The sequence below is a fragment of the Ranitomeya imitator genome, chromosome 7, assembly GCF_032444005.1.
Source record: "Ranitomeya imitator isolate aRanImi1 chromosome 7, aRanImi1.pri, whole genome shotgun sequence".
NCBI lineage: Eukaryota > Metazoa > Chordata > Amphibia > Anura > Dendrobatidae > Ranitomeya > Ranitomeya imitator.
The window spans coordinates 170,260,198-170,272,280 of record NC_091288.1 but is presented as its reverse complement, the minus strand read 5'-3'; the positions used below and the strand labels follow the sequence as shown (position 1 = coordinate 170,272,280).

Here is a 12,083-nt window from a genome sequence, read left to right as displayed (position 1 = left end):
AAAGAAGGTGAAATCACAAAGGTTAGTAATTAGTGATGAGGGAATGTGCTGGGATAAGGTGTTATGCTTGTATGGTAACCGAGCGTCTTTGGCGTGCTCGAAAAATATGGTCGAGATCCCGCGGCTGTTCGACAGGCGCAACACATGCATGGATTCCTAACAAACAGACAATCCCTCCATGTGTTGCGCCTGTCGAACAGCCATGAGACCTGCAGCCGTGGGGACTCGGACATATTTTCTGATACTCTGTTGGTTATGAGCATGCTCGGATAACGCCATATCTAGCACATTCGCTCATCACTATTAGTAATTGCTCTGCTCAATTTTATTTTGCCTTTTGGATTAGTTACCCTCTAATGAGAACGCGTCATAAGAATTTTACACCCCAAACATTGTCCCTTTCTCCCTATTCCCAGCAGTCTGCCTGCTTGCTAGTGACAGAAGGCAGGCTGCGGGTGGGCAATAGGGAAAAACGTAGGAGAGGTGCAAGTGCGGACCCTCCCAATTCACTGAAAATTATATGCTAATGAGTTGCAACTATAGATTTCTGTAAATGAGAAAAACGGATTTACTGTGCATTATAGCTTTACCTCCATGCCATTTGTTTACGGTATAAAATCCTGATGACAGGTTTTCTTTAAAGAGGTATTCCCATCTCCAAGATCCTATCCCAATATGTAGTAAGTAATAATAGTAATAGAAAATCTATTCAATTATAAATGCAGCATAGTTCTTCTGATTAACTATGTTGCTTACCCCATGTGCAGGGCATTGCAGTAGCTTAGGTACCCATGGTTACAATCACTAACAACTAACTATATGAATAGTCGGAACCATGGATCCTTAAAGGAACTGCAATGCCCTGCACATGGGGTAAGTGACATAGTGAATCGGAAGTGCAATGCCCTGCACATGGGGTAAGTGACATAGTGAATCGGAAGTGCAATGCCCTGCACATGGGGTAAGTGACAGTCAATCGAAATAACTATACTATATTTCTAATTGGAGGTATTTGCTAATACTATTATTATACCTATTAGATATGGAGATGGGAATACCCCTTTAAGCCTCGTTCACGCATTGTAGATTTGGTCATTATTTTCCATCAGTATCTTGAAGCCAAAAATCAGAAGTGGATGGAAATAGAAGTATAGGTAAAATGGTTTAGTGCATACTTTGTATTATGGTTCTGTAGGACAACGTTGCTGGAGAATCTGGAATTTCAGCAAGAAATGATTTTCCTGTGTCACAGCTCTTCCCTTAAAACAAAAAAAATAAAGTACAATTATTTCTGAGTCTTTTCAACAAGCATTTTTTTAGGTTATCTTCACACACAGCGTTTTTCCTGCAGACAAGACCTGCTCTCTAGATAGTAAAAAATGCCCAATTTACATGGTTTTTGAAGAGTTTTTGGAACTTTTTTTGGATGCGGATTACGCGTGCTTTGTCTACAGCAGGGGTCCCCAACTCCAGTCCTCAAGGCCCACCAACATGTCATGTTTTCAGGATTTCCTTAGTCTTGCCCAGGTAATAATTGCATCACCTGTGCAATGCAAAGGAAATCCTGAAAACATGACCTGTTGGTGGGCCTTTAGGACTGGAGTTGGGGACCCCTGGTCTACAGTACACGTTTAAATAAAGTAAATTTTAGGACAAAAGTTTTAGGCGAGAGTGGAAAAAATGCTGCCAAGTACTAGGTTTGAACAGTTATTGTGTGCCGACAGAGTCTCTTTAAGAGTGGTCACTAAATGTATGGGGCGGTGTTGCGGCAGTTCTGTACAATGCTTACATGCAGCTGCAGAAAGAGCAGATAGCTGATCGTGGGGGTGCGGAGCGGAGGACCCCGACCGATCAGATACTGATGACCTATCCTACATGGTACCACCCCTTCATGGGTGTTTCCCACTGACATTAAATTCATAGAGCTGAGAAACACCTAAAACTATAGTGAAAAGCGGAAGAAACGCATTTACATTAGGGCTCATTGTGTTATAGGAAAGAATGTGGAATAACAGCTCACCGACCTATGGTTGGGTCCAAGGGAACCCGACCCAGCAGGGGAATGTGGAGATCGCTGCACATTTTCTCTGCTCCACCCGTCGTTGGAGGGAAAATCTGAGATTCATTCTGAAAGGAGAGAAATAAGAACAGACGGGTCATTACCTGGCGCTCTACAGACGACTCCTCGCAGCGAGACGTTTCTTACCCAACGCAGGACTCCAGCCCCAATCACTGCAGTACATCCTAATGAAAGCTGTGACTACTGCAAATGTTCCATGCTTACTTGGACACTACACATAGACCGAGTATACAGGGGTTTTTAGTTTTAGTTTTTCACATTTTTTGACATCTACTGTGTGTAAAATTAGAACATTCAAATATGCTGCACCCGAATGTATCACCCAGGCGCCACAATATTGTGTTCCTGAACAGTCTGATGTTCATGATGAAAACAGCAATATTAAAAAAGGGATTTTCCACCAATTTTTTTTAATTAAGATTAAAATGTATGTATTTGTGGCCAAAGATCATTTTTACAATTGGGATTCATAAAAAGTGTTACCCTTAGAATCAATTTGCTTGTTCAGGACATGTGCGCAGATTTCCTACGGATCCGCAGCTTTTTTTTCCGCGCAGATTCGCAAGTGATTTACGGTACAATGTAAAAAAAAATGCTGTGCTAATGGCACAGAAAATGCAGCGGATTAAAAGAAAGAGCATGTCATTTATTTGTGCGGATCTGCGTCGTCTCTGCACCCATTCCATTATAGAAATCTGCAGGGGTAAAAACGCATGAAATCCGCACAGAATCCGCATAAAAAATGAGCAAATTTTGACCTGCTTTTCAGCCAAGAGATGTAGAATCCGCACAGAGAATTTCACAGGCAAATCCGCAACGTGTGCACATAGCATAAATGAAGTACAATCCTTTAGACTTTTACATAATTTGCGCATTTTAGAAAATTCAATTTGGCTGGACTCAAATGGGCTGAAAAAGGGTTAAAAGACAAAATGTACCCCCCTCGCACGTCCCAGACACTATCTCCTCGTCGGTCCTCCGCCGGCTTCCCAGGGCATCGGCTAGCCATCAATGTACGACCTGAGATCAGAGTGCTTTCTCACGCGTTCATGTGGGGCAGCGCAGCTCATGACGAGCGTCAAGGCCGAGAAGGTGCTGAAGTGCCAGGAGAGGAGAGGAGACCAGAGCAGGAGCGGGGGCCTTAGGAAGCCAGTGGGAGACTGGGAGCAAGCTGCGGTGAGCGGGGGCCTTAGGGAGCCAGTGGGAGACTGGGAGCAAGCTGCGGTGAGCGGGGGCCTTAGGAAGCCAGTGGGAGACTGGGAGCAAGCTGCGGTGAGCGGGGGCCTTAGGGAGCCAGTGGGAGACTGGGAGCAAGCTGCGGTTAGCGGGGGCCCTAGGGAGCCAGTGGGAGACTGGGAGCAAGCTGCGGTGAGCGGGGGCCTTAGGGAGCCAGTGGGAGACTGGGAGCAAGCTGCGGTGAGCGGGGGCCTTAGGGAGCCAGTGGGAGACTGGCACCAAGCTGCGGTGAGCGGGGGCCTTAGAGAGCCAGTGGGAGACTGGCACCAAGCTGCGGTGAGCGGGGGCCTTAGGGAGCCAGTGGGAGACTGGCACCAAGCTGCGGTGAGCGGGGGCCTTAGAGAGCCAGTGGGAGACTGGGAGCAAGCTGCGGTGAGCGGGGGCTTTAGGGAGCCAGTGGGAGACTGGGAGCAAGCTGCGGTGAGCGGGGGCCTTAGGGAGCCAGTGGGAGACTGGGAGCAAGCTGCGGTGAGCGGGGGCCTTAGGGAGCCAGTGGGAGACTGGCACCAAGCTGCGGTGAGCGGGGGCCTTAGGGAGCCAGTGGGAGACTGGGAGCAAGCTGCGGTGAGCGGGGGCCTTAGGGAGCCAGTGGGAGACTGGGAGCAAGCTGCGGTGAGCGGGGGCCTTAGGGAGCCAGTGGGAGACTGGGAGCAAGCTGCGGTGAGCGGGGGCCTTAGGGAGCCAATGGGAGACTGGCACCAAGCTGCGGTGAGCGGGGGCCTTAGGGAGCCAGTGGGAGACTGGCACCAAGCTGCGGTGAGCGGGGGCCTTAGGGAGCCAGTGGGAGACTGGCACCAAGCTGCGGTGAGCGGGGGCCTTAGGGAGCCAGTGGGAGACTGGCACCAAGCTGCGGTGAGCGGGGGCCTTAGGGAGCCAGTGGGCGACTGGGAGCAAGCTGCGGTGAGCGGGGGCTTTAGGGAGCCAGTGGGAGACTGGGAGCAAGCTGCGGTATGCGGGGGCCTTAGGGAGCCAGTGGGCGACTGGAAGCAAGCTGCGGTGAGCGGGGGCCTTAGGGAGCCAGTGGGAGACTGGCACCAAGCTGCGGTGAGCGGGGGCCTTAGGGAGCCAGTGGGAGACTGGGAGCAAGCTGCGGTGAGCGGGGGCTTTAGGGAGCCAGTGGGAGACTGGGAGCAAGCTGCGGTGAGCGGGGGCCTTAGGGAGCCAGTGGGAGACTGGCACCAAGCTGCGGTGAGCGGGGGCCTTAGGGAGCCAGTGGGAGACTGGGAGCAAGCTGCGGTGAGCGGGGGCTTTAGGGAGCCAGTGGGAGACTGGGAGCAAGCTGCGGTGAGCAGGGGCCTTAGGGAGCCAGTGGGAGACTGGGAGCAAGCTGCGGTGAGCGGGGGCCTTAGGGAGCCAGTGGGAGACTGGCACCAAGCTGCGGTGAGCGGGGGCCTTAGGGAGCCAGTGGGAGACTGGCACCAAGCTGCGGGGAGCGGGGGCTTTAGGGAGCCAGTAGGAGACTGGGAGCAAGCTGCGGTGAGCGGGGGCCTTAGGGAGCCAGTGGGAGACTGGCACCAAGCTGCGGTGAGCGGGGGCCTTAGGGAGCCAGTGGGAGACTGGCACCAAGCTGCGGTGAGCGGGGGCCTTAGGGAGCCAGTGGGAGACTGGCACCAAGCTGCGGTGAGCGGGGGCTTTAGGGAGCCAGTGGGAGACTGGGAGCAAGCTGCTGGGAGCAGGGGCCTTAGGGAGCCAGTGGGAGACTGGCACCCAGCTGCGGTGGTGGCAGGGATAGGTGAGGGACGAGGAAAGTAAGAGATTTTATTCCTGGCCTATACATTTATGGGGTTGGGAGACCTCACAGCATAATATGTTTTATTTATTTATTTTTTTTTACTGTAAATCAGAGCTCATTCCATTTGCAGTCAATAAATTATTTTTTGACATATTGTGCCGCAACCAATGAAATGACAAAAAGAAGCGACTGATATAAACACTCCTATGTTGTGTAGGGTTGCAGGTCTCCGAGCAGCAGCCTGCAGTGTAGACAATGTCATTCAGGTTGCCATGGCAGCATACGGGGACAAGTTTCCTTTATTATGTCAATAAACCTCAATGTGCTTACTAAACAGTACAAAGCTAAAGTAGATCTGCGTGTTAAGCATACGTATAACCATAGCAATCAGGATGAAAGCGTCCATTGTTCACGCTGCTCACCCCGCTCATATTACAAAAGGATTCTCATTTTAGGACTAAATAGACTTCTTTACTGAGACCCTTTAAAGAATGTTTTTTCATTTTAAGTTTAAAGAGGAACTTTTTTCCTAAATTTTTCATGTTGAACTGGACACCCGATGTAATCGTGGTTGCAGAGTGAAAAACTCGCCCCCGCCATAGCTGAATCCTCTGTGTGGGAGATGTAACGATGCAGCTCAGATCTCCTGCATGGGTCAGTGTGGGGGAGGGGCAGCGCAGCTGAGTTTAGCGGTGTCATTAAACACATCACAAAAAAATAAAAACAAAAATCAACCCAAAAAAATAAACATTTCACGCTCTGCAGCCACTATTACATCCTGTGTTCCCTTCAACTGGAAAAAAAAAAAGAAATGTTCTCTGTAAAGGGGTTTTCCCATAATCATAATAATCATTTATCAGGTCTCCACAGGACGGGGGTTAAATGTATGATTGCCGGGGATACCGCAGTTATGAGAATGGAGTTCCCACAGTCCCCTGTGAATGGAGCATATGCGACCACCACTCCATTGACTGTCCATGGCACTGACAAACATTTTGCATTCCTAATAGAATGGTACATACATTATATGGATATCTATGAGAAGTCCAAGCACGCACCTTGCATTTTGGGCAGATAAAACCGCTCATGTTTTCGACAACTCCTATAATTGGTAATTTTACTTTGCGACAAAAACTGATTTCTTTTCGTACATCCTGCAGTGACACCTCCTGGTAAAGAGAAAGAAAGCTTGTAAGAAGCAGATTTGCCGTATAGAAGCTTAATGACATGGGGATTAGAATACACATCTAGAATCCTGGGCTACACTGCAACTTTTTGTAGCGCTACTGATTGATTTTAACTATTTAGTTAGAGCTGCGGTCCTAAGCAACACATTGAGCTGTATGTAATCGGTCGGACTGCGGCTTAATACTTTAGGGGCAGCCGCAGACCACCCAATTGCTTACAACTCAATAACTTCTTGGACTGCAGCTATATAGCTAAAACCAGTAAGAAGCGCTACAAAAAAAGTTGCAGTGTAGCCCTGGCCTAATTAAATATTAGTCCGCTGTGACAAACTGCCGGAAATCAGAAAAGGTTTCCCCCGTCCTGTGGATAGGCGACATAGGTCATTAGTGGCACAAGTTCAACATCCACCCTGACGGAGCTGTGAAAAGCTGCAGCGCCGTGTCCTCCACTGACCCACAAGCGCTGCAATCTATTGGCGGCCACTGATTGGCTGTAGGTTTCACCGCATCATCTGCATAGTATGTTTTTTTTTTAGAACATGCAGACTGTGTGTCCAGTAGTGGACAACCACCAACACCCGACATTGACAAGCCACCAGGCCCAGCTTTAACAAGGACTTCCACTACTGCCCAGTCTAAATTTTAACTTACACTTTCACAGTAGAAGAAGATGTTAAAATGGGGTCTGGACAGGGCTGGTAACTACTGTGCAGCCGCTAAGCCAGCCCCAAAGGAACTGATCACCCGGCAGCACCATATTTACCGGAGGCTGCTTACCAAGACCGGTCAGCCAGGATAATGCCACCGATATGGAGCCTGCAGAGGTTTCTTTGTACTTTACAGCCTGAGGTCCCATTGGTTGATCCTAAGGAGCTTCATTAATGGCTCTGCCGCCATCACTACACAACAATAGGAGTGTAGAAGTAATAATATGCACAACATGAGCATGATTGTGATCTCCCAATATCCTATCCACTCTCTAACTAGAGCCCGGGAGTAATGGCAATAAATCAGTGTGCAGCAGATCTACTCCCCGCACTCTGGTATGGGCAGCCTCACTCTCTCTGCTCACCCTCTGCCATGCCGTGGGGTCTCTGCTCACCCTCTGACAATCCGTGGGGTCTCTGCTCACCCTCTGCCATGCCATGGGGTCCCTGCTCACCCTCTGCCATGCCATGGGGTCCCTGCTCACCCTCTGCCATGCCATGGGGTCCCTGCTCACCTTCTGCCAATCCATGGGGTCTCTGCTCACCCTCTGCCATGCCGTGGGGTCTCTGCTCACCCTCTGCCAATCCATGGGGTCCCTGCTCACCCTCTGCCATGCCATGGGGTCTCTGCTCACCCTCTGCCAATCCATGGGGTCTCTGCTCACCCTCTGCCATGCCATGGGGTCTATGCTCACCCTCTGCCATGCCATGGGGTCCCTGCTCACCCTCTGCCATGCCATGGGGTCCCTGCTCACCCTCTGCCATGCCATCCGGTCCCTGCTCACCTTCTGCCATGCCATGGGGTCCCTGCTCACCCTCTGCCATGCCATGGGGTCTCTGCTCACCCTCTGCCATGCCATGGGGTCTCTGCTCACCCTCTGCCATGCCATGGGGTCTCTGCTCACCCTCTGCCATGCCATGGGGTCTCTGCTCACCCTCTGCCATGCCATGGGGTCTCTGCTCACCCTCTGCCATGCCATGGGGTCCCTGCTCACCCTCTGCCATGCCATGGGGTCCCTGCTCACCCTCTGCCATGCCATGGGGTCTCTGCTCACCCTCTGCCACGCCATGGGGTCTCTGCTCACCCTCTGCCACGCCATGGGGTCTCTGCTCACCCTCTGCCATGCCATGGGGTCCCTGCTCACCCTCTGCCATGCCATGGGGTCCCTGCTCACCCTCTGCCATGCCATGGGGTCCCTGCTCACCCTCTGCCACGCCATGGGGTCTCTGCTCACCCTCTGCCATGCCATGGGGTCGGGGCGCACTGCTTTTCCATTGACCTCATGTACAGCTCCATGGCTGTGCTCTTCTCTACTCAGAATTCAGTCTCATGAACAGTTGTGTGACCTCTGAGTCCGGCACAAGGAAAACTAGGCTGCGGGTCACAAATAATTGGGTCCGTTTTTTTTTTTTAAATTGTCTCAAATTCCCACTCAGGCTTGTTTGCCATAAATCTGCCGCAACCAAGTTTCTCATAGTTATAATTCTATGAAAAATTACTGAAAACTGAGCAAACAGCATATAAACAAATGTAAAGTCTTACCTGAGGAGTAGTGATGATGACAGCGCCATCAATGTGGGCAGCACTGAGATATTGAACCACTGACAGGTGCTCATCAGAGGTGCCCGGAGGGGTGTCCACTATCAGGTAATCCACCTCTCCCCAGTCTACATCTCTTAAAAACTGTTTAATCATTCCTGAAGGATTGGAAAGCAAACCGTATTAACACATCAAACACTGCCCAGCCATTCATGTCTATCACATATACTGTACACGCAGAAGAGCTCATGGGGCCGAGCAATCATCGGATCACGTGGCCGAGCAATCATCGGATCACGTGGCCGAGCAATCATCGGATCACGTGGCCGAGCAATCATCGGTTCACGTGGCCGAGCAATCATCGGATCACGTGGCCGAGCAATCATCGGATCTCGGGGCCGAACAATCATCGGATCTCGGGGCCGAACAATCATCGGATCTCGGGGCCGAACAATCATCGGATCTCGGGGCCGAACAATCATCGGATCTCGGGGCCGAACAATCATCGGATCACGGGGCCGAACAATCATCGGATCACGGGGCCGAACAATCATCGGATCACGGGGCCGAACAATCATCGGATCACGGGGCCGAACAATCATCGGATCACGGGGCCGAACAATCATCGGATCACGGGGCCGAACAATCATCGGATCAAGGGGCCGAACAATCTGACCATCGACACATCAGACTAAATTGGTAAGGGGGCATCGGCTATATGAATATGGCTCAAACACCGAGCCCACGCCATTCTTGACAGATAACGGCTATGTTACATAGCTGACATCTGCCTGTCATAGCAGAGGACACAAAAAAGCACAGAGAGGTCAAAAATACTCTGTTGTAAAAAAAAAAGTCACAGTAAATAAGCAAGTGCTAGTCAAAAAATGAAAAAAAAATACAGGGTATTTAGTTAATACGTTTTTTTGCAAAAAAATGTATGTTAAGCTGCTCCACCAATTGCCAAGGTATACCCATAATAGAGCAGTCCTATCTAATGTATATAATCCCTATCTGATGTATTTAAAAACCTGATCATCTGTAGAGAAAAAAAATGTGTTTTTGGTTCTATAATGTCCACATGTATATTTTTTCTCTCTGAACCCTGCTTATACAGGTACTATACAGATGATCAGGTTTTTAACCCCTTCATGACCTTGGGATTTTTCGTTTTTCACTCCCCTCCTTCCCAGAGCCATAACTTTTTTATTTTTCCGTCAATTTGGCCATGTGAGGGCTTATTTTTTGCGGGACGAGTTGTACTTTTGAACGACATCATTGGTTTTAGCATGTCGTGTACTAGAAAACGGGGAAAAAAATTCCAAGTGCGGTGAAAAAAAAAGTGCAGTCCCACACTTTTTTTTTGTTTGGCTTTTTTGCTAGGTTCACTAAATGCTAAAACTGACCTGCAATTATGATTCTCTAGGTAAGTACGAGCTCATAGACACCTAACATGACTAGGTTATTTTTTACCTAAGTGGTGAAAAAAAATTCCAAACTTTGCTAAAAAAAAAAAAATAAAAAAAAATTGCGCCATTTTCCGATACTCGTAGCGTCTCAATTTTTCATGATCTGGGGTCGGTTGAGGGCTTATTTTTTGCGCGCCGAGATGACGTTTTTATAATGATAGCATTTTGGTGCAGATACGTTCTTTTGATCGCCTGTTACTGCATTTTAATGCAATGTCATTGCGACCAAAAAAACGTAATTCTGGCGTTTCAAATTTTTTTCTCGCTATGCCATTTAGCGATCAGGTTAATGCTTTTTTTTTTAATCGATAGATCGGGCGATTCTGAACTCTGTGATAGCAAATATGTGTAGGTTTGATTTTTTTATTGATTTATTTTGATTGGGGCGAAAGGGGGGGGTGATTTAACCCCTTACCGGCATCGGACGTACTATACCGTCCGATGCCGGCTCCCCTGCTTTGATGCAGGGCTCCACGGTGAGCCCGCACCAAAGCCGGGACATGTCAGCTGTTTTGAACAGCTGACATGTGCCCGTAATAGGCGCGGGCAGAATCGCGATCTGCCCGCACCTATTAACTAGTTAAATGCCGCTGTCAAACGCAGACAGCGGCATTTAACTACCGCTTCCGGCCGGGCGGCCGGAAATGACGTCATCGCCGACCCCCGTCACATGTCCGGGGGTCGGCGATGCGTCTCCATTGTAGCCATAGAGGTCCTTGAGACCTCTATGGTTACTGATTGCCCGTCGCTGTGAGCGCCACCCTGTGGTCGGCGCTCACAGCACACGTGCAATTCTGCTACATAGCAGCGATCAGCAGATCGCTGCTATGTAGCAGAGCCGATCGTGCTGTGCCTGCTTCTAGCCTCCCATGGAGGCTATTGAAGCATGGCAAAAGTTAAAAAAAAAAGTTTAAAAAAATGTGAAAAAAATAAACATAAAAGTTTAAATCACCCCCCTTTCGCCCCAATCAAAATAAATCAATAAAAAAAATATCAAATCTACGCATATTTGGTATCGCCGCGCTCAGAATTGCCCGATCTATCAAATAAAAAAAAGTATTAACCTGATCGCTAAACAGCGTAGCGGGAAAAAAACTCGAAACGCCAGAATTACGTTTTTTTGGTCGCCGCGACATTGCATTAAAATGCAATAACGGGCGATCAAAAGAACGTATCTGCACCGAAATGCTATCATTAAAAACGTCATCTCGGCACGCAAAAAATAAGCCCTCAACCGACCCCAGATCACGAAAAATGGAGACGCTACGAGTATCGGAAAATGGCGCAATTTTTTTTTTTTTTTTTAGCAAAGTTTGGAATTTTTTTTCACCACTTAGATAAAAAATAACCTAGTCATGTTTGGTGTCTATGAACTCGTAATGACCTGGAGAATCATAATGGCAGGTCATTTTTAGCATTTAGTGAACCTAGCAAAAAAGCCAAACAAAAAACCAATGTGGGATTGCACTTTTTTTGCAATTTCACCGCACTTGGAATTTTTTTCCCGTTTTCTAGTACACGACATGCTAAAACCAATGATGTCGTTCAAAAGTACAACTCGTCCCGCAAAAAATAAGCCCTCACATGGCCAAATTGACGGAAAAATAAAAAAGTTATGGCTCTGGGAAGGAGGGGAGCGAAAAACGAACACGGAAAAACGAAAAGTCCCCTGGTCATGAAGGGGTTAAACTTTTATATTTTTTTATTTTTTTCATTTTTTTTTTTTTACTTTTGCCATGCTTCAATAGCCTCCATGGGAGGCTAGAAGCAGGAACAACGCGATTGCCTCTGCTACATAGCAGCGATCTGCTGTTCGCTGCTATGTAGCAGAAAATCAGGTGTGCTGTGACCGCCGACCACAGGGTGGCGTTCACAGCTACCGGCGATCAGTAACCATAGAGGTCTCAAGGACCTCTATGGTTACAATGTACAAGCATCGCCGACCTCCGATCATGTGACGGGGGTCGGCGATGCCGTCATTTCCGGCCGCATGCGGTAGTTAAATGCTGCTGTCTGCGTTTGACAGCGGCATTTAACTAGTTAATAGGCGCGGGCAGATCGTGATTCTGCCCGCGCCTATTACGGGCACATGTCAGCTGTTCAAAACAGCTGACATGTCCCGGCTTTGATGC

The 12,083-nt window shown here is 48.9% G+C and overlaps 1 protein-coding gene across 1 annotated transcript in view; it reads right to left on the bottom strand.

The window, feature by feature from the left end:
• NUBP1 (NUBP iron-sulfur cluster assembly factor 1, cytosolic) overlaps positions 1-12,083 on the bottom strand; it is a 50,978-nt gene that overhangs the window by 486 nt on the left and 38,409 nt on the right. The window contains exons 7-10 of the mRNA XM_069734035.1: positions 8,486-8,640; positions 6,107-6,217; positions 2,025-2,127; positions 1,176-1,259 (exon numbers count right to left, since the gene is read on the bottom strand). Of these exons, the coding sequence (XP_069590136.1) occupies positions 1,176-1,259; positions 2,025-2,127; positions 6,107-6,217; positions 8,486-8,640 (453 nt within the window). The remainder of the gene's footprint in view (positions 1-1,175; positions 1,260-2,024; positions 2,128-6,106; positions 6,218-8,485; positions 8,641-12,083) is intronic.